The following is a 20656-nucleotide window of genomic DNA, read 5'->3' on the forward strand; positions in this document are numbered from 1 at the left end:
AAGGGGTGGACCCTGGAGGGAGGCTTGTGTAGATAGCACCAAGTTTGGGAATATGTGGGTAGAGAATTCTGAGGTTCTGTGCAACTGGAGTGATTTCGTGAAGGAATGGGCATTGAATTTGACCCTTTTTATTGCTTATCCTGTGGATTCTAAAGTTCAGGTTCAAGGACAGGAGCTAACAGGAGCATTAGAGACCAAGAATTACCAAGTGTTAGTCTACAGACTGATGTCCACTCTTGTAAGAAAATGTCTGAGGATGATTTTTCCCATTATTGGCCACTTTGTCTTCATGCTAGCCTGGAACTGCACTACCTCAGCCAGCAGAGGCCTTGCTGGGTATCCTGGGCTCATGAAAAGCAAGGACAATGCAAAGGCTTTGGCTTTTAGCTGGGGAGGTAGAGGTGAAGAGGAAGGGACCTGCCAGCTACAGGCAACAGCATTGCTTTGGGAGGATGAAAGCACTCACTGTTTGGACTGAGAGTGGAAATCTCATATCTCAGATGTTGAGGTGACAGGGCGCAAATGGTTACCAGGGAATTCTGGATCCTATTCAGTGCCTGGGTCTCCTCAGCCTTGTGACAGGGTAGCCTCTGTGGTGCCGAAGGAGGCATCCATATTAATTGCTTAGTGCATATGACTCTCTGGAAGAGGAGGGAGGGCTGAGAGTGTTGCAAATTTCTTATTCACTTGGTTCTTTTAGAGAACATCTTAGCTAAAGTGAGATAGCTCATGCTTCCCTACCCAGCTCCCCCTCCAGATAAGAGTGGGAGTAGAGAAAGAATTGAAGAGTTGATTGCATTGACCAGGAAGGGGAGGTCAAGCTTAGGTGGCTCATGGGTCCAGATAGGTGAATCATCTTGTTAGAAGTCACACATAAAGCAAGGACAGCAGAAGTGGGCCTCAGACTCACTTCTGGATCTGTCTCCAGAGCCCAGGATGTGTCTATTGATCATCTCCATGTGAAGATAGAAAATTAAATTCCCTAACTTATCCCCTGTATCATGGTGGGTTTGTGACTGCAAGAAATACAATGGAAATGATGCTGTGTAATCTTCAAGGCCAAGTCGCACAGGGCCATGAGATTTCCTACTTGTTCGCCATAACTTACCCTCTCTGAGTCCCAGGCTGCCACATGGAAGTCGGAACTTCCACACTGGAAAGACCACATGCAGAAGCTCTGGTTAATGGTCCCAGTTAGGCCTGTTCCCGGCCAGCACCCCAGACATGGGAGTAGAGAAGCCTTCTTGGAAGGGCTCCTCCAGCACCAGAGGCTCCAGCTGCAGTCATCTGAATTGTCCCATCCACATAGAACAGCATTCCCAACATGTCCTTTCTAAACAATTGACCCAGAGAACCCATGAGCAAAATAGTGACTGGGTATGTCACTAAATTTGGGTAGTTTGTGTCATAGCAATGAATACCCAGAATGGAATTAAGAGTGTTTCAAAGGAAAGTAAATGTCAGAGATGGAAAGTATTGACATGCCTAGTCTAGGCCTTGGCTTGAGCTTGCTGGCTCTGCAATCATTCCTTACATATATCTTCAAACCCATACCCTTCCCAAATTCTCCAAGTGGGGACAAGGTAAAACAGAGACCTTAGATTCACTGGGTTTGCAGAGGAAGATGCTAGGACAATGGTGGACATTATAAAGCCAGAAGGGAGGGAACAAGCTCTTATTGATCACAAACTATGTGCTAGACACTGTGCTAGCTGCCATATACATTTACTGATTTAGCAAATACTTTGTCCCCAACATGTGTTAAGAATGGGTGTGGGAATGAAGCTATAAACAAAAGTCCCTGTTCTCATAGTGCTTATGTGTGAGTGAGGTCGACAGACAACAAGCATATAACTGTATAATGACAGGTCACATGGAGAAAACTAAAGGATGGTAAGGGGGAAATACTGTGGCATCATAGATAGGCTGTTTAGAAAAAGGATGGTGTGTGAGCAGAGAGAGAATTAGGGTAAATAATAAAGAGCAAGTCTATTTTCTGTCAGAGTCTACACTTAGGCACTAATATGAAGGAAAGTTTCACACAGATGTTTTCCAGATTACAAATCTGGAGCCTTTACAAGATACTGCATTTGGAGGGTCCTAAAGGCTCCTATGAGGCATGTGGATAGAAGGGAGGGGAGACTCTGCAGGCACCTCAGCTTCCCACCTACCTTCTGCCCTCTGAACCCCAGAGACAGAGGTATGAGAGAGGTACTTACACAGAGCACGTGCAGGACCACCGCTCCTTGTCTTCTATCCTCATTGGTAAAGATGTCATTGGGGAATTCATGCAAGGCTGAAGAACAGAGAAAGAGAACCAGCTTAGTACAGATGGCAACATTTTCAGTGCTGGAGGTCTGGGAGAGAATCACCAGCCCTCAACATGAGAATTCAGTTTTAATATGGGTGCATGAACTTGGATGATGAGAAAAACCACATCTTTAAGTTCATGAAACTCTACCCAGAATTAGTGTTTCCTTCAAATAAGAATGTAAGTGACAAACCACAGTAGTGTTAGCAGAGCCTGAGACTCAGCCTCCAATAAAAATGTTCATACTGGAGTTATATATTGGTATTCTTGCAGACTTGGATCTAGGAATACCAAAATTTGAGCACACTTAAGTAACTTATATAGAATGGTATAGTATTTGCTTACTAACTACGCATCTCTTCCTGTATAGCATCAACACTAATGAGTTATGATACCCAATAGGTTGTAGATGCTATGTAACTAGTTGCCATACTACATTGTTTAGGGTACAAAAACAGTCTGTACATGTTCTGTGCAGATATAATTTTTTCAAATACTTTCACTTGCTGCTGGTTGAATCTGTGGACGCATAACCATGAACACAGAGGGCTGACTATACTGTTACCCTATGCAGCTATCCCCCATCATTCCAGTGGTATGCGGTTCTGTAGATAACCACTTGTGACTACAGTTGACTGCAGAAGCATGTGAACTACTAGCTCACAAACTTGTTTTCTAATATTTTGACATTTCATTTCAATATGATTGGTTTCCTTTTGTAACACCATATACTTTATCACACAGAATGAAAAATGTTTTTCTGAGCAGAGCTTGTAGACTTTGCTGGATGAGGAAGGGGGCCCATGGCACATGTAGATTAAGCCCTCTGTCCTTCATTTTCCTCCTTTCTGTCTCCTCTTCACCTTCCTTGGCTTGGGGCTGTGGCCTGTGCCCATTACAACAAATCCCTCCCTGCCCTGTCACCGCGCCCCTTTCTAGCTTGGTGCACATTTGCCATAGGACCAGGATGTCAAACACAGGGCTGGTGATGGCCCTCTCTGCTCCTACAGGAGTCATGTGGATGATAAAAGCGAGAGCACACAAGGGAGGGGTGAGGATAGGTGAGACACCTAAAAAACTAGCTAGCATTTGTTGCCCTTAACGCAGAGAAACTAAAGCAGATACCTTAAAGCAACTGAGGCCAATAGGAAAAGGGGAACAGGTACTAGAGAAAAGGTTAGATCAAAAAGAATTAACCTAGAAGGTAACACCCACGCACAGGAAATCAATGTGAGTCAATGCCCTGTATAGCTATCCTTATCTCAACCAGCAAAAACCCTTGTCCCTTCCTATTATTGCTTATACTCTCTCTACAACAAAATTAGAAATAAGGGCAAAATAGTTTCTGCTGGGTATTGAGGGGGAGGGGGCAGGGGGGAGAAATGACCCAAGCCTTGTATGCACATATGAATAATAAAAGAAAAAGGAAAAAAAATAGATAAGTAAATAAAAAAAAAAAGGAGTCATGTGGATATAAGCAATAGAGGACTGAGGGCAGTATGTGAAGGGAGTTAAGGTCACACATGAGAGGGAAGCAGAAGGCTCCATTTTCCTGCCTCACCATCACATTTTTGATGAGTAACCAAGGCAGAGAGTGTAAGGGTTTCACCAAGGGTTCCATGACAGTAAATGAGAACTTGGTTTCTAAGTCCTGGCATTTTGATTTCAAATCCCTTTGGCATTCAACAAACAGAAACTGGATGAATGAAAGTTAAGTGAAGACCTGGATCCCACGGACGGAAGAGTTAAAGCCCAGCAGACACATGAACCTGTCTGGTACTCCTGAGCAAGATCAGGGTAGAGGCTGTGCCCTGAATGGGGCAGGACCCAAAAGACTTTGTCAGCTCAGCAAAGTCCAGTGAAGTTTCACCCACGGCCCTGGCCAAGCAAGAGGGAATTGAGACAGAACCACAGAAATGCTTTCGGGGTCCTCCTTCCCTTGATACTCAGGGACTATCCTCTCTGTTTCTTTTCCTGGGGTCATCAAGGGTTTTAAAAGTGACCCAATCTTGTTGTGTCCTCTGGAACCTAGCCTTGATCCATCACGAACTGGAAGCTCCTGGCCCTAGGTGCCTTGCCATCAGAAAATGTGTGAAAATTATCTAACAGATTATGCCAGCCACTGCTCTAGTACAGCTCCTGCCAGAGTCTGGGAGGAGAGTAGGCGGCCTGGGGAGCTTCCTTGCTGAATTGATGTGGCTGGTCAATGTCCAAGTTGAAGGTGAGGGATGTGGTGTAGGGAAGGGTGGAGAAAGCAAAAGTAAGTCAGTGAAATGCTTTCAAAACAATTTGCTTGCAGAACAACAGAAATTCTTACTTGGTGGTTAATAAAAACATGGAAAGAATGACCAGATTAAATAACCCCCTAGGGCACTTCATCCAACATCAGTCACACGTAACCTGATCACTTTTTCATTATAGCTCCTCTCAGCAAACACTATAGGTTCATGACAAAATTGTAACAATAGCTTCAAAGGGCTTGAACACAGTTTGCACAGAAAAAAGAATAAATATTTTAGGCCACAATTGACCACAAGTAACTGAAAAAAAAATGTGAAAAGCAAACCCAAATACCATCACACTGGAGACTGGGACTTCATAATTTGAATTGGGGTGGGGAGGCACAAATATGTGGTCCATGGTACATCCATAACCAGGAGGTCAGATAGTATGGTACCTCCAGGGCCTCTGGTATAGCTAACGGATGGTGCTGATGCCATTCTGCTTGGGTATGCTTCCCATGCCAAATCCAAAAGAATCCAAGGTGTTTCTTAAGACTGGTGCTAGGATGTTCACTGTCTTTGGGAACTTGTTTGTTTTGTGCATAAGGAGCTACGGTGAGGAGTCAGGCCCAGGTTCAGATCCCATCTACACCAAGCAAAGCCCCATTTCCTTCATATGTACATGAGTGTGTTGATATCAACCTTGTAGGATTGCTGTGAAGAGTATAGACAGTGTATATGAAATACACACCACACCATGTTTCTTGGGTCAACCTTGGGTCATTATTTTCAATTATAATAATACCAAGATGCTGGTCTGGCATGGATGGGGTAGAAGGCATAGTCTTTTCTGATTTAGGTGTTGAAATTTACCTTTTACCAATCCTGCCTTCTTTGTCTTGGCATCTGTTTGCACAGGATGGTGTTTAGTCTGTAAGAACTGTGTTTATGCATGTACTTCTCATGTTCATGCTGTTAGGACCACATGGCCCATGTGGCATGCTAGGAGAATGAAGCAGCCTCTCCCCAAAGTTTTGGGCCAAATGCCTTCAAAGTCCTCAATGTCTCTTTCTGCTCCTCTCTTTTATTTGTCCCCAATTTTCTTTACAGTACATTCTGCCAGACCTAGGGGCCAGCAACAGTCTGAGTGCTGTTCCCATGGAAACTGCAGATCCCTGAATGGATGGATCCCCCTTTCCAAGGCAACAGCAATCAACGTCCCTGCTTCTGTCTCCTGGTTGCATTCATGAAGCCTGAGTTCAATGATTCTAAGTGGAGGTTTGCAGAGAGAGGTAAAAGTGTTTTTGGTTTTGTCTGGTGAAAAAAAATTCAGAAGGGACGTGCATGTCATCTTTACACTTACTCATCACATGTTGATGAAGGAGCAGCCCAGGTTGGACATGAACACATCCTAAAGAAGTGAGATCCTTCAACATGTCTCAGCAAAAGGAATCCAGGCTTTTGCAGCCACCAGAACACCAGGCTCTCATCCCAGCAGCCTGCTCATGACAAAATACCTAGTGCTACTCGTTTGACTTGTCTTTTAGGATTGCCCACAAAAGTGGGGGTTCTGTGCTGCCTAACTCTTCTCAGCAGGCATGGGTGACTTCATGCTATTGTTTCAGACACTTTTCTCTGTCTTAGTGCTCCTCCCACTCCCCTCCCCCAAAAAACTGGCTGCTCTCACTTTCTCTGAATGGAACATTGTGAACTCTGCCAGGGGCAGAATTTACTTGACCTCCCACAAAGCCTTTCCTGACTATTTTTTTGTGGTTCATTGTACCATGCAAGCACCCATCAAATGATTTTCCAACCACATTGCAGTCATTTGCTTGCCCTTGTGTACCTTAGATTCAGGGACACTGTGAGCTCCCTGAGGACAGGAACCTTGCCATTTCTCTCTCCATTGTCGGCACCCACCAGGCAGGGATTTATGAAAATGAAATGTCAAGTAAATGTAAGTGTGAATGAACACAGAGGGCTTTTCTCAGGAGACGGCCTTTGTGTGGACACAAAAGAGAATTATTAACTGGGAATTGATGTTGGGAGGGACATTTCAGGAAAACTCCCAACAACTGGATCCCATCTCCCATGTTCATTAGGGTTGGTCATAAATATCTCATTTCTTTTTGTCCCAGAGACTTAGAAGGAGTACTTTGTATAACGCCTTTAAGTTAGGTGGGGCCAGGAAGCTAGTTTGGTTAATAAAATGTGAGCAAACTGATCTGTGTTGTCCCATGTAGCTTTGAAAGGCAGTGCCTAACTCACAACCTTGCATATTCTTGTTTCAGTATTCCTAAAAACATGTCAGGTTGAATCTTCACCAACCTGGGTTCTTGAGTGACCTGTCAGAATCCCCACTCCCCCATGTATACATTTTATACGCAGAAGTAAAAAAAAGTAACATTTGTTTTTTTGTGGCCACCAGGATTTGGGAGTTGTTTGTTACCCAGTAGACCGTAGTCTGCTTTGAGTAACACCGTAGTTAGTATGGGCCTCAGCATCCCTATGACCTTTTGTAGTTAAGATCTTGCCTCACAGCAAATTTCGGTTGTTTTCCATCTGCCCTGTTAGACTGGAGGAGGGAAGTTAAGGTTGCAGGGTTGATTCTTCCTTGTCTCCTCAGTGCTTAGCAAAATGTTCACTTTAGAAATGAGAACATTTTTCATATGTAAAGGCCCCTGAAATTATACACAAGAGAACCTGTGTGAAAGTACATCTAGGTTGAGTATCCTTTATCTGAAATGCTGGGGACCAGAGTGTTTTGGATTTGGGATTTTTTTTACTTTTGAATATATGGCTATTCAAAATGAGATATCTTGGGGGTGGGACCCAAGTCTGAACCTGAAATTCACTTATGTTTCGTATATATCTTACACACATAGCGTGAAAGTAATTTTAAATTTGTGCATGAGCAGTTTCATAATGTGATGGAATTTTCTACTTGTGGCATCATATTGGCACTTAAAACATTTCAGATTTGGGAACATTTTGAACTTTTTTTTGGACTAGGGATGTTCAACCTGTATATCCACAAGTTAATTTTCTAAATGTCTAGCCTCTGGAAATGTTTTAGAGACATTTTAGTGTACTCTCACACTCAGTGGTTAAGCAAGCCATAGTGCGAGAGGTGAAAATAAACAAGGAGAATGCTGGGTGTTCCAATGAACTGAAACTTGCTCTGAGATCATCTTCTGATTCTGTATCTGTTCTAAGGATCATAACTTAATGACTTAGAAAAAAATTTATTAACAAATCAATATACAGCGCAAAAAGTACATATTTAGCCATCCTTTATGGTATGTGCTACATACCATACTCAACCTTATGGAAAGACAAATGATGCATAATCCTTATCATGGAATAATTAACAGTTGAGTGGAGGAAAGGCTAAATTGGGGGCAAAGGAATGCTCAAGTCTGTGAAATCATTCAGTAATTTCAGTATCCTGAATTTAAGGATAGAACTAACCTTTACTGATCACACAAATAAATACTTCTCACTTTTTCATTGCTTCTACATAATAAAAAGCATTACCCTCAAATTACAGATAAGTAATCTGCGAGATAAAGTAAGTTACCAGCCCAAGTCTGAACAGTTGTTACTGGAGATGAGATTAAAGTAGGAGCTGACTTTCTAGAATGTTAATTTCAAAATATGAGAAAGGCAAATCAATCCATTTTTCTTGATTTTTAAAGAGTATATATCCTTCCTCTCAAAAACCAGAAACAAAGTCCAGTTTTGAATGAACTGATGAATGACTGATAAAGTCATGAAAAGTATCTCTGTGAAGGAAGATGCAACCACAGGTCACGGGAGAGAAGAGTCTCAATAAAGAGCTCATCAAGCTGTCAATCAAAAAGATACTGTCAATTAAACTGGTTTGAGAAGTTTAATCAGGCATATGCTTATGAGATGTTAGCACAGGGATGTGGAGGCAGGAGGATCTTGAGTTCAAGGCTAGTGTGTGCTACACAGCAAGTTCCAGCCAGCCTGGGTAATATAGGAAGATCCTGTCTCAAAAACAAAAAAATGCTTATGAGGGGACATTTTCTTACTACAGGAGCCAGGGTCCTTTAAGAGCTAAATGTCTGGATTTGAATTCCTCCTTCACCATTCAAATTCTGTAGCCTTGGGAAAATGTCTTAACTTCTTTGTATCTTAATTCTTGATATACAAAAGGGGAAAATAAAAATAATACCAGTTTATTTGTTATGAAGATAACTGTGAAGATGCTTATGAAATATGCATTACCTAGAATCAGGTAATTATCAAATGGTATCTCTTTTTCATTTTAATTAAATAAATATTGGAGAAGGAGAAATATGGGTAAGGGTGTTTCTCTAGTCATTAACGCCCTGAACACGATCCTGTATCACTTTCAAGGAATATTCAGCACTTATATCTCTTTCTCCAAAGCTAAGAAAGTGTACCCTGCCCAGATATTGCAGGCTGGAAATGCTGAAAAACTAATACTTTTCTTCCACCTAGGAGAAGACTTCAGCCAAAGTCTGATGGAAGGAGGTGCAAAAATACCCCAGCTACCTTGCCACTTGGGTGTGTTCTACTCTGAGTTTGCAGCAGAATGAAGTTTCTCACAGCAGTCTCTGACTTTATAACACACCTTTGATTGGCTGCCTTTGTTTCCTTGTCTCACTGTTTCACTTCTGGACTGTTCTCCCTGGGATTCCCTCCCAAACAAACTACTTGTACTTGAGTTTGCCTCAGGGTCTACTTCTGGTGAACCCATATTTAGACAAGGAGAGTTAGGAATTTTGCTCTTTCACACCTCTTCATTTCACACAAAGATTAGCTTTTTATCAAATGACTCATTCATATTCAGGTGATTTTACCCCAGAACAATGACAATAGTCTCTGTGGGCAATTTTCAGTGGACTTATTTCCATGTATTTATAGAGAAATGCTAGTCATCTCACTCCTGAATGCAGGTTGGATAACTGCCTTTGCTCCTTTTTCCATGGTACTGAAGCTGATCCAATACCCATGACAAACTCTCCTTGGTTTTCATTTTAGAGTTCTTTTTCTCATGTCCATATTGGCAGGAGATTTTAAACAATCATCCCACAAGCTTTTCTCCTGGAAAGCAACAGACATTCTTTGGAACTAAAGAACCTTGATCATTAGTTACGTAGACGTTTGGCCTGGCAGAGCAATGAAATGTAATTTGATGAACAAGAAACATATTTTTTATCAATAATAAAAAACCACTGCATTAGTGCTGCTCATGTCTCTGAGCCAGCAGCTACTGTAGAAAGTACAGTGATCTCATGAATAATGTAGTGTTTGCAGGCCACAAATATGGCAGCAGATAGGAGACCTATTTGCAGACCATTTGTTGGTCACGTGGGATTATCAAGACTATGTCAGTAATGAATTCTCACTAAAGAAAATAAGACATTTATGGTAAATATCCCTGTGGTGTTCAGAATTTTATGTTCTTCTTCGACTCCATTGTTCCTCAAAATGTCCCTGTTGCCAACGTCAGAGACAGACTGTTTGAAAGGATGACCTAAGGGTCCCATCAGGTGCTACATCTCCCATGTTCTTATGTCTGTTTATTGATCTAAAGAAATTCAGATCAACAAGCTGATATACACAGAAATCCACTTAATTGTACCTTAAGAGAACCCTCAATGATTAGAAAGAATATTCATTCCCTCAGCACCCATGGAAAGGATGAGGCTACACAAAAAGCTTTCTTAAGAAAATATGCTTAAAATAGTTCTTTTAGAATGTAATAATTCCCTACAGGAATCTGCACTTAAGAATTTTAATCTTTAAGCCTTTAATTTATAAAAATAAAGTATGTATGCTAAATGAAAGTTTCAAAATCAGTAACATCTTTAAATGTTAAATCATCAAATCTCAGCACTAGAAGTAACCTTTAGTGTTCTGTTGGTACATAGGTGAGAAGGCAATAACAGAAAGAATTTGTGAGAAGTACAAAGGTTTCCCTTTAAAACCTGCTCCTTTTCTTTCCCCATGTTATCCCATGATTGTCAATTTTGAAGGCAGAAAATAGCTCTTGTCTATGTTCCTCAGTTGACTGGGTAATGAGTGACTGTTAGGCTGAGTCTGTGGATAGACCAACATGATTTAATGTATTCAATGTCTGCCATGGTTATATGAATGGGAATGGAGACATGCATGTTCTTTTCACTGAATGCTGACAAAGTTCTAAAATAAGAGAATAACTGTCACTCTTGGCCTTCATAATAGTGATTACCACCATCATTTCTTTTGCTCTATATTTCTTTTAGAATATAATCCATTTAAGAGGAGGAGTATATCTTTTAGGATATAATCCATTTAACAGGAAAAGAAAATATTACAGGTATTTTAGTACAACACTCTGAAGATACTAAATACATTCAAGCATATGGTTTAGGTTATTACTACCCATAAAATATTAACTGGAAATTTAGTCTAGGACAATAAAATAAGTATCTAAGAAAACTCACAGCTTGTTATAGGAAGACAAAATATTGGCTAATTTAGTTGTCAACATGCAAACTGTGCCTACTGTTCAATTTTGTACTTGACAACCTTTGGTCCCTTCCTTGAGGGGAAAATGAAGATGCTACTGACAGGAAATCATTTGCCATTTGGTGTTACCATGTAACATATGGTTTCAGATCAAAGCACTCAAGAATCTATCAAACATACCTGGAATTATTTTAACAGGTAGATTATAAACATAGGACTCTTTTGTTAGGTAACTATATTTTTGTGTCCAAAGTCTAGATTCCAAATATCATAGATTCATTTCTTAGAAAACATGTCACTGAATATGAAGAGATATCAAGAGACCATAATTAATCCAACCCAAAAAGTAATTCTCTTATATACTTTTTTCATTTCCTTGTATATAATGTTTTTGATGATGGCATATGGTAGCTTTAAATAAAATAAATTGTCTTTTGCTTTGACAATGTGTCCAACTCAGCTTTTAGGGTATGGACCAAGAATAAGAACCAATAATTATGGAGAAACCTTAGGAAGGCCAGTATGCTATCATATATTCAGCAGAGCAAGACTAGTCAGTTTGGAGTAGGCAAGATAAAAATAAGAGGATTTAGAATCTATTTGATGTATGTGCAATAATTTCTATTATATATTTGATTTTATGTATGATGCACTGCGGAGACTCTGGATTCTGTTGTCTTCCTCTGAAGAGTGTATAATTTTTTCCTAAAAAGTGGTAGAATTACTGAGGGCTAGCTCTGATGGTGGTTTTAGGTTTGAGGCTTTGGTTGAATTGGTGAAGAGTCATCTCTTATGATGTTGTAAGCATTTCTTCTTTTTTAAATTTTCTCTGTTTTTATTGTATCATTTTCACATTTACTTACACGTGTATAAACTTACAGGTTTGTGCCACCTCTCCCCTCCTCCTGCCACCTCACCACCCTCTCCCTTCCAGGCAGAACCTGTTCTGCCCTCTTCTTCTCTGATTTTGTTGAAGAGGAAAACTTAAGAGATAATAAGAAAGACACAGCGTTTTTGCTAGTTTGGGATAAAGATAGCTATACAGAGAGATTCCTAGTGTTGCTTCTGTGCACTTGTGTATTGTAATCCACATTGGTTCATTTCTACCAGATCTCTTCACTATTTCTTTGTCCCCTTCCCATAGTGGCCTCTGCTAATTTAAGATTACTTTATTTGCTCCTCAACAGGGAGCACATTAACCACGTTCAAGTTTTAGGTTTCCTTCCCTTTCCCTATTCCTCCCATGCATGTTCTCCCATGTCCATTAAAATTACTGCATTTGCTTTAGGTCTATAATCCACATATGAGGGAGAACATGCGATTTTTGGCCTTCTTAGCTTGGTTAATTTCACTTAAGATGATGTTCTCCAGTTCCATCCATTTACTTGTGAATGCTAAAATTTCATTCTTCTTTGTGGCTGAGTAAAATTCCATTGTGTACAAATACCACATTTTCGTGATCCATTCATCAGTTGTGGGGCATCTTGGCTGTCTCCATAGCTTGGCTATTGTGAGTAGTGCTGCAATAAACATGGGTGCCCAGGTGCTTTTGTTATAACTTGGGTCACACTCCTTTGGGTATATCCCTAGGAGTGGTATTGCTGGATCATATGGCAGATCTATGTTTAGTTTTTTAAGAAGCCTCCATATTGTTTTCCATAGTGGTTGTACTAGCTTACATTCCCACCAGCAGTGTATGAGGATTCCTTTTTCCCAGCATCCTCGCCAGCATTTGTTGTTGGTGGCCTTCTTGATGATAGCCATTCTAATAGGGGTAAGGTAAACTCTTAGTGTAGTTTTCATTTGCATTTCCTTTATGGCAAGCACCTTTTCATGTGTTTTTGGCCATTTGGATTTCTTCCCTAGAAAAAGTTCTGTTTAGTTCAGTTGCCCACTTCTTTATTGGTTCATTGATTTCTTGGGGAGTTTAGTGTTTGAGCTCTCTGTATATTCTGGTTATCAGTACTTTGTCTGATATATAGCTAGCAGATATTAGAGACCATGTTTAGAGACCATGTCTTTTGTTGTGCAGAAGTTTTTTAATTTCATGTAGTCCCATTTATCCATCCTTTCTCTTAGCTGCTGGGCTGATAGAGTTCTACTGAGGAAGTCTTTGCCTATTGCTATTGTTTATAGTCTTCCTCAATCTCTTTCTATACACCAACAATCAACATATTGAGAAAGAATACAGGAAAACAATTCCATTTACAATAGCCTAAAAAAATTAAATACCTGGGAGTAAACTTAATGAAGGATGTAAATGACCTCTTCAAGGAGACTTACAAGCCACTGAAGAAAGAGATCAAGGAAGACTACAGAAGATGGAAGGATCTCCCATGCTCATGGATTGGTAGAATCAACAGAGTAAACATGGTTATACTACCAAAAGCAATATACATGTTCAACATAATACCCATCAAATTCCAATGGCATTCATCACAGAGATTGAAAAATCTACCCTAAAATTCATTTGGAAATACAAAAGACTTCGAATAGCCAAGGCAATACTGAGCAAAAAGAGCAATGCTGGAGGTATCAAACTATACTACAGCAATAAAAACACAGCATGATACTGGCACAAAAACAGACGTGTAGACCAGTGGAACAGAATAGAGGACCCATCTATGAATCCATGCAGCTATGCCCACCTTATTTTTGATAAAGGTGCCAAAAACATACTGTGGAGAATAGACAGCCTCTTCAACAAATGTTGCTGGGAAAAGTGGTTATCTGCCTGCAGAAAACTGAAACTACTTCCATGACTGTCACTATGTACTAGTATCAACTCAAAGAAGATTAAGGACCTTAATATCAGACCTAAAACTCTGAAATTAGTACATGTAAGCATTTATTCTAACAATCCTGTGCCCTTGATCTTGGGATATGTTCCTTGTAGGATTTTGATGGAAAGTATGAGCTGTTTATCAAACCTATTTAACTTTGGGACTCTGAACTCCTTTCTCTTGCTAACCATTCAGTCTTTCAACTGTTCTTTGCCCTTGGGCTGCTTGGTGTCTTTTCCAAGCATCCACAGTTGAGGCATCGATCAAGAATTGAGGAGTTAAAAGACTGTGACACAGGTTACTCCAGAGGCACCTGCACACCCATGTTTATTGCGGAACTACTCACAATAGCCAAGTTATGGAAACAGCCAAAATGCCCCACCACTGATGAATGGATTAAGAAAATGTGGTATCTATACACAATGGAATTTTATGCAGCCATGAAGAACGAAATGTTATCATTCGCTGGTAAATGGATGGAATTGGAGAACATCATTCTGAGTGAGGTTAGCCTGGCCCAAAAAACCAAAAATCGTATGTTCTCCCTCATATGTGGACATTAGATCAAGGGCAAACACAACAATAGGATTGGACTTTGAGCACTTGATAAAATCTTTAGCACACAAAGGAGGGGTGAGGATAGGTAAGACACCTAAAACATTAGCTAGCATTTGTTGCCCTTAACGCAGAGAAACTAAAGCAGATACCTTAAAAGCAACTGAGGCCAATAGGAAAAGGGGACCAGGAACTAGAGAAAAGATTAGATCAAAAAGAATTAACCTAGAAGGTAACACCCACGCACAGGAAATCAATGTGAGTCAATGCCCTGTATAGCTATCCTTATCTCAACCAGCAAAAACCCTTGTTCCTTCCTATTATGGCTTATACTCTCTCTACAACAAAATTAGAAATAAGGGCAAAATAGTTTCTGCTGGGTATTGAGGGGGTAGTGGAGAGAGAGGGAGGGGGCGGAGTGGGTGGTAAGGGAGGGGGTGGGAGCAGGGGGGAGAAATGACCCAAGGCTTGTATGCACATATGAATAATAAAATAATAATTAAAAAAATTGAGTTTATGTGCAGATTTCAAGGCTTCCCTTTGGTGACTCCTTCCTTTATTCCTTTATGATGTTTCCCCAACTTGTTCACTGTTTTAGGAGCTCCAAACTCTAATCACTGATGCCACAATTTACTAAGATTGCTGCATTCTACCTGAATTCGATTCTCTACACACCACACATCTGGGCAGCTTCCCTGGGAGAAAGCCAACTGGTGTGCCTCTCCTCTGTGTGATTTCCTTCTTTCAGGTTCATATTTTCTCCAGCCTCTGCTTGCTTTATTCACTTTCCAGTGCTTTAAAATGATTTTCATTTCTCCTCCCCCTCCTCCCCCTCTTCCTCTTCCTCCTCCTCCTCCTTCTCCTTCTCCAGCACTTTTTCCTGATAGTTTTTTTCAAGATAGGTTCTTGTGGACTATTTGCCCAAGCTGGCTTCAAACTGTGATTCTCCTGATCTCTGCCTCCTGAGTAGCTAGGATTACAGGCGTGAGCCATTGGTGCCCAGCTTTATTTATTTTTGTCTGGAGTTTATGATTGTCCCTACAGAAGTGTTAATCCACTACAATCTATATACACTACCATGCCTGGAAATCAAAAGGGCAGATTATTTTCTCCATCATGCCCTACCAAAAGGAAATGATAGTAAACCAAATTCACAAAACTGTTTTCCAAACTTGTTATTAACCACATTAAGTCCTCTATGGAACTAATGCAGCCAAGGATAAATCAGAACCCAGGGAAAATGAATGTTGAGGGCCTGGGAGGTAACCTAATTCCATGCTAACTTATATGAGTAAACAAGGAACAGACAGAAAGAGCATTTGGTACAATAGGAAGTCACAGGAAGAGATGCTTCAGCATTCCAAAGCTCTTGGCTCTAAATATTTCAAGGTCAGGCCATCTCAAAAAGGCATCAGTGGCAGTTCTGATGTCTGATGGGTGATGCCCCAAGGCTCAGAGGCAAGAATGTATGTTCAGAGGTAAAACAACATAAGACACCAGTTATAGTTAAGGGAGTGAAATCAGGTTCTTCTTTCTTTCAGGATCGGGAGGATCTCTTACATGTTTCCTCTAAGTGTTAGATTTTGATGTCTCACGTGAAGTTGGCAAATTGAAATTCACAGCAATAGAAGGTAGGTGTTTAATAAATGCTTTTCAAGCCCAGACAAATTTGTGACGTTAAAAAAAAAAAAGAAATGAATGTGCACAGAAAATGAAATTTTGACCAAGTCCAGCCATTAAATAAAGCACATAAAAATATTAACATTTAATTGTTTTAAAGGAAGAAAAGGAAAATTGTGTCCCCTTCTTACGTTAGTAGAGACTAAGATAATAAATACCAAAATTTGTGTTCAAAGGAAAGACAGAAGACAACACAAAGTAGGAGAGGAAGATTTCACGTTATTCCTGCACAGGCAATCTCTCCCATAATAATGCAATGACCTCTTGGCCCCTCAGAACTTAATGAGCTTATGCCGTTGGCTATCTTTGTGTCCTATGTGGTTATATATATATATTTGTAGAGTTGGCTGGAGTTGAGACAGATTAAAAGAAATCCTTGAAGTAATCAACATAATTATGCTGAGACAAAATAATGCAGAGGTAATGGCAGCAACATAAACTCTGTGATATAATAGCCTTGGTCATGACATCACAGAATCTAGATGCAAATGTAGATATTTAATGCCATGAGCCAGGATAAATCTCAATCTCACTTGGACCAAAGGCCAGTCAAAGAAAGAATATTCCCTTTCTAGCCCCGGTATCCAAGAATGGTTTTCCATGTGTTTGCAGAAGTTGGATCGCAGCTCATCACCTGCCATATTCTGCTTGAGTTAGTGTAGTGGATAGAGTAAAATGACACAACAGACTTTTAAAGGACAGAAAAGAATTTCACATCATTACTTCCTTTGATATTTTCTCATAAACATTAAATTTTAGGGCTTTTCATATAGATCTACTGAGAAAGTCTATTCTAATAATTATTTTAAAAAGATCCCTTAAATACTTTTCCCTTTTCCATACTGGGGATTGAACCCAGCATTCTACCACCAACATATATCCTCAGCCCTCTTTTCAATGTTTGAGCCACTTTTTAAATACAGATCACATTATTTTCTGAGACCCCAATGTTTAATTTTTTTTCATAGCTCAAATAAATGTGATCAGATCATTAAACTTATCTCCATAAAAGTGTCTGATCTCCTTGGTAACACTCAGAGAGGAAAGAGGAAAGGGGTTTCTTTGCAATCTGGTGATTAGAAGCAGCAAATCCTGTGAGGAGCCAGGACTGAGGGAGCAGGGCCCAGGCTAATTGCTTCAGAGAGGCTGGCTGTCCTATCTGAGGTAGGAGGGCTGCTGAGAGCAGCTTGTCTTTCTCTGAGTCTGTGGCACAGAAGCAAATCAAATGGTTTATTCTCAGCAATTTCAGGCAAATGGCTCTTTCCAAGGACACAGGGTTCCTTTGAGAAAGATTCAAAGATCAAAATGACTCTGGTTTCTTTATGATCACAGTCGCATGCATCCTGTAATCAGCTTTTCAGGGACACAGATGTGCACACATTTTCCCATCAATTTAGCTCAAGTGTTCAGGATATAGTGGTTATATCTGTCATGTCACTTTAAATCTGGCAGAGAATAACAAAGGAGTATACAACATGGTCTTGACCTCATGGAGTTTGTGGCTTTGTGGGGGAAGCCAGATTCAAGACTACACACACAGGAACACTAACTGAAGACTGGGAGAAGACTATGTCCCAAACTGTGCATGCACGATATGAGCACATGAGTACACACATGTAAATAATAAGGTGTATACACCCACATTGTGTATATTTACATACGTACACACGTGTTTCTACGTGTACATATGTAAGTGTGTGAGTGCATGTTTTTCCCTCTTGGTATGTAGAAATTCTAATCCCCAACATGATGGTATTGTGAGGTGGGGCCTTTAGGAGGTAATCACATGAGTGGAATTAGTGACTTTACAAGAGTCATGATAGAGCTTGCCCCTCTCTGCTCTCTACCACCATGTGAGGGTACAGGAGAAGGTGGAAGTCTGTAACCCAGAAGAGGACTCTCACCAGAATGTAACCATGTTGGTACCTTGATCTCAGACTTCCAGCCTCCAGAACTGTGAGAAATCAATTTCTGTTGTATTGTACTTCCTTGTAGCAATCAGAACTGATTAAGACAGCATGTATGTTTATTATATATCCATTGTTTCATAATAATCCTCTCCAACCACAGTGGTTTAAGACAATACAAACATTGCATTATTTTGTCTCACATTTCTGGTGGTTGAATGGCTCAGCTAGGGAGATCCTTACTCCAACACTTATCCAATTACAATCACACAGTGGTTGAATCTGGAAACATATGAAGGTTCAGGTTCTCAGTGCCTGCATGGCATTGTCCTGTGGAGACCCTAAACACCTGGGGGCTGGAACAGCTGGGAGCTCCTTGGCCTCTCTCTGTCTCCCTGCGTTCTTTCCAGGTAGTTGCTTTAGCATGGACACTTTCCACCTAATGGCTCATAGCTACACATACATGTATCAAGACAGAGCCAGGAAGAAGTCATAAGGACTCTAACAAACTAACCTGGGAAGTCCATGGAGTATTTCCACTGCCTTCTGTTAGACTAACTTCCTATTAATTCTTCTTAATGAGAAGAGTGGGCTCTACTTCCAGATTTTTGGTAGGGGAGGGACAAGATCATAAAAGAGCATGTGGAACTATTGCTGTGGCCAATTTGGAAGTTACAATCTGTCTCTATACCTCTATTAGAAATGATAACTTTCAAATAATCCATAGCTTTTACCTGGATCAGTCAGTAGCTCATGAAGTCAGGAAGAAAAGGATTACTCTGAGCCAATGCGGAGGACAAAGACCTCATGGGATGAGTGGAGTCTTGTGAAAGGGATGAATGTAAAATGGCACAGAGGAGAGGAAAGCAGAGAGTAATGTGCAAATGTAGGAGCGAGCAGGGCCATCCTATGTCTTAATGTAATAGGTATTCTTTAATGTGCTTTTTCCTTGAACAAACAGCCAAGCTCTCCAGCTAACAAATATATCTATAATGTGTTTACATGTCATTGCTCCCATTATATGATCTCTCCTGACTCTCACAGCACCCATGAGTGCTCTGTGTGGAAAATTGAGGCCCAGTTCAAAAAAGCAAGTGTGGTCCTGAGGCCAGTTCTCCTAAGCCAGAGCTACCAGAGTAGCCTCTTCAGAATCAACACTGGGCATAGCTTAGTCCACATTTTCCCCATCTTATTCAGATGAAATTGTCCTAGCCCCTTCTAATCCAGTAGGGACTGGTTGGGAGTTCTTGCCTTATTTAAGTGCTGACAATATCCTCTTGTGTCTTGACATTCTCAGCTCATTTGCTGAGAATGAGCAAGAAGTTGACTCAGTTTCTCCTGTTGCCTGACGTCCCTCCTGATGAAAAGCACGTTGGCATCTTTTGCAGTAGTAGTTTCTGTGGTCCTGGAGCCACATGTTACTATTTACTTTATGCTCATGGGATGCCAGTACCTTAATATTTGCTTGGGCAAAGCAGAGAAAGGTTGAGATCACGGCTTGTGAAAGACCCCAACAGAGCAAGGTTTAGAAATTGGGGAAGAACTGGCTTGGTGCGCTTATTGCTCCTGCGAACTCCCTTGAAAATCGCTAGAATGGGATGGAAGCAGGTGCTCTGCCCACCTCCTGAGGATGCCTTTACTATTTTGCTTACTCCAGCTCCCAGGGTGCTTACACAGCCAACAACCTGCACCCAGGCTCCCTGTGAAACTGAAGGTCCCCTCTGTGAGACTTTGCTTGATATAGTGCCTTTCCTGACTTCTTAGCTTCCCTGGTCCTAATTCCTGCTTACTACTTGATTTTTTTGGGGGGGGTCACTTTCAACATCACTTTCCAATGAAAGCATATGCCAGGCTAACCCAGGAATTACAGACGCTGCTTTTTCCTGCAATATTCCCTTGGTCATCCTAAAGGAATCCTATGCTAAATCACTGCAGAGATGAGGATCTAAACTCATGAGTGCTGGCTGGGGTGGTGGGCAGCAACTTGTTTTCCACACCCCTGGGGGTATGAGTATGGCCCTGTATGCTCTCCCTTCAATAAGAGGAACCCCACTGAGACACATACATCACTCCACAGTCCATCAGTTCCTAGGGATGTCTGTCTATTTATGCTCAGCAGAAAACACTGTTTCTATCAAGACACCCACATGCCTATGAGTCCTTACTGTGATTAGATGAGCTGGATGGTATTTAGGGTGGATTGATGCTAGACTGGACTTGCTCTGGGAAATTGTCAGTAAGAAGGGGGGGATGAGGCAGGGAGTGGAGAAGCCACAGAAACAACTACCCATGGCCAAAGTTTCCATTCCCTTTGCCAGCCAAAGGGAGCCAGGGGTGTCCCAGAGGCATGTCTGACTAGTCTGAACTGAGAGGCGGCTGTGAGATTCTCTTCTCACAGTATTTCACTGGTCTTGAACATGTTCCAGACATTTCTGTGTTTGCTCATCACATCGTTTTTAAAAATCTTGTTTTTACTGGGAAGATCAGGTCCAAAGAGCCCAAAGAGAAGAATGTGTGGTTCTATCTTTGTCCTTTGGAAATAGGTACATACTCAGGTGTCAATGGTATGCTCAGTCCCCATTTGAAGTATGGTGGAAGATTTATTTGGATATTTGAACCACATGGAAATGAAAGAAAATGGCAACACGGGTTTGGCAATGGAAAAGATTGTAACTTTTGTTGACCATTTCC

General features: G+C 40.9%; 1 protein-coding gene across 4 annotated transcripts in view; it reads right to left on the reverse strand.

Moving 5' to 3' along the window:
• Slc24a3 (solute carrier family 24 member 3) overlaps nt 1–20656 on the reverse strand; it is a 499789-nt gene that overhangs the window by 184386 nt on the left and 294747 nt on the right. For all 4 annotated transcript variants that reach the window (XM_074074249.1, XM_020170610.2, XM_074074251.1 and 1 more), the window contains one exon: nt 2220–2296. In XM_074074249.1, coding sequence (XP_073930350.1) covers nt 2220–2296 — 77 coding nt within the window. The remainder of the gene's footprint in view (nt 1–2219; nt 2297–20656) is intronic.

Source organism: Castor canadensis, chromosome 5 (genome assembly GCF_047511655.1).
Source record: "Castor canadensis chromosome 5, mCasCan1.hap1v2, whole genome shotgun sequence".
Taxonomy (NCBI): domain Eukaryota; kingdom Metazoa; phylum Chordata; class Mammalia; order Rodentia; family Castoridae; genus Castor; species Castor canadensis.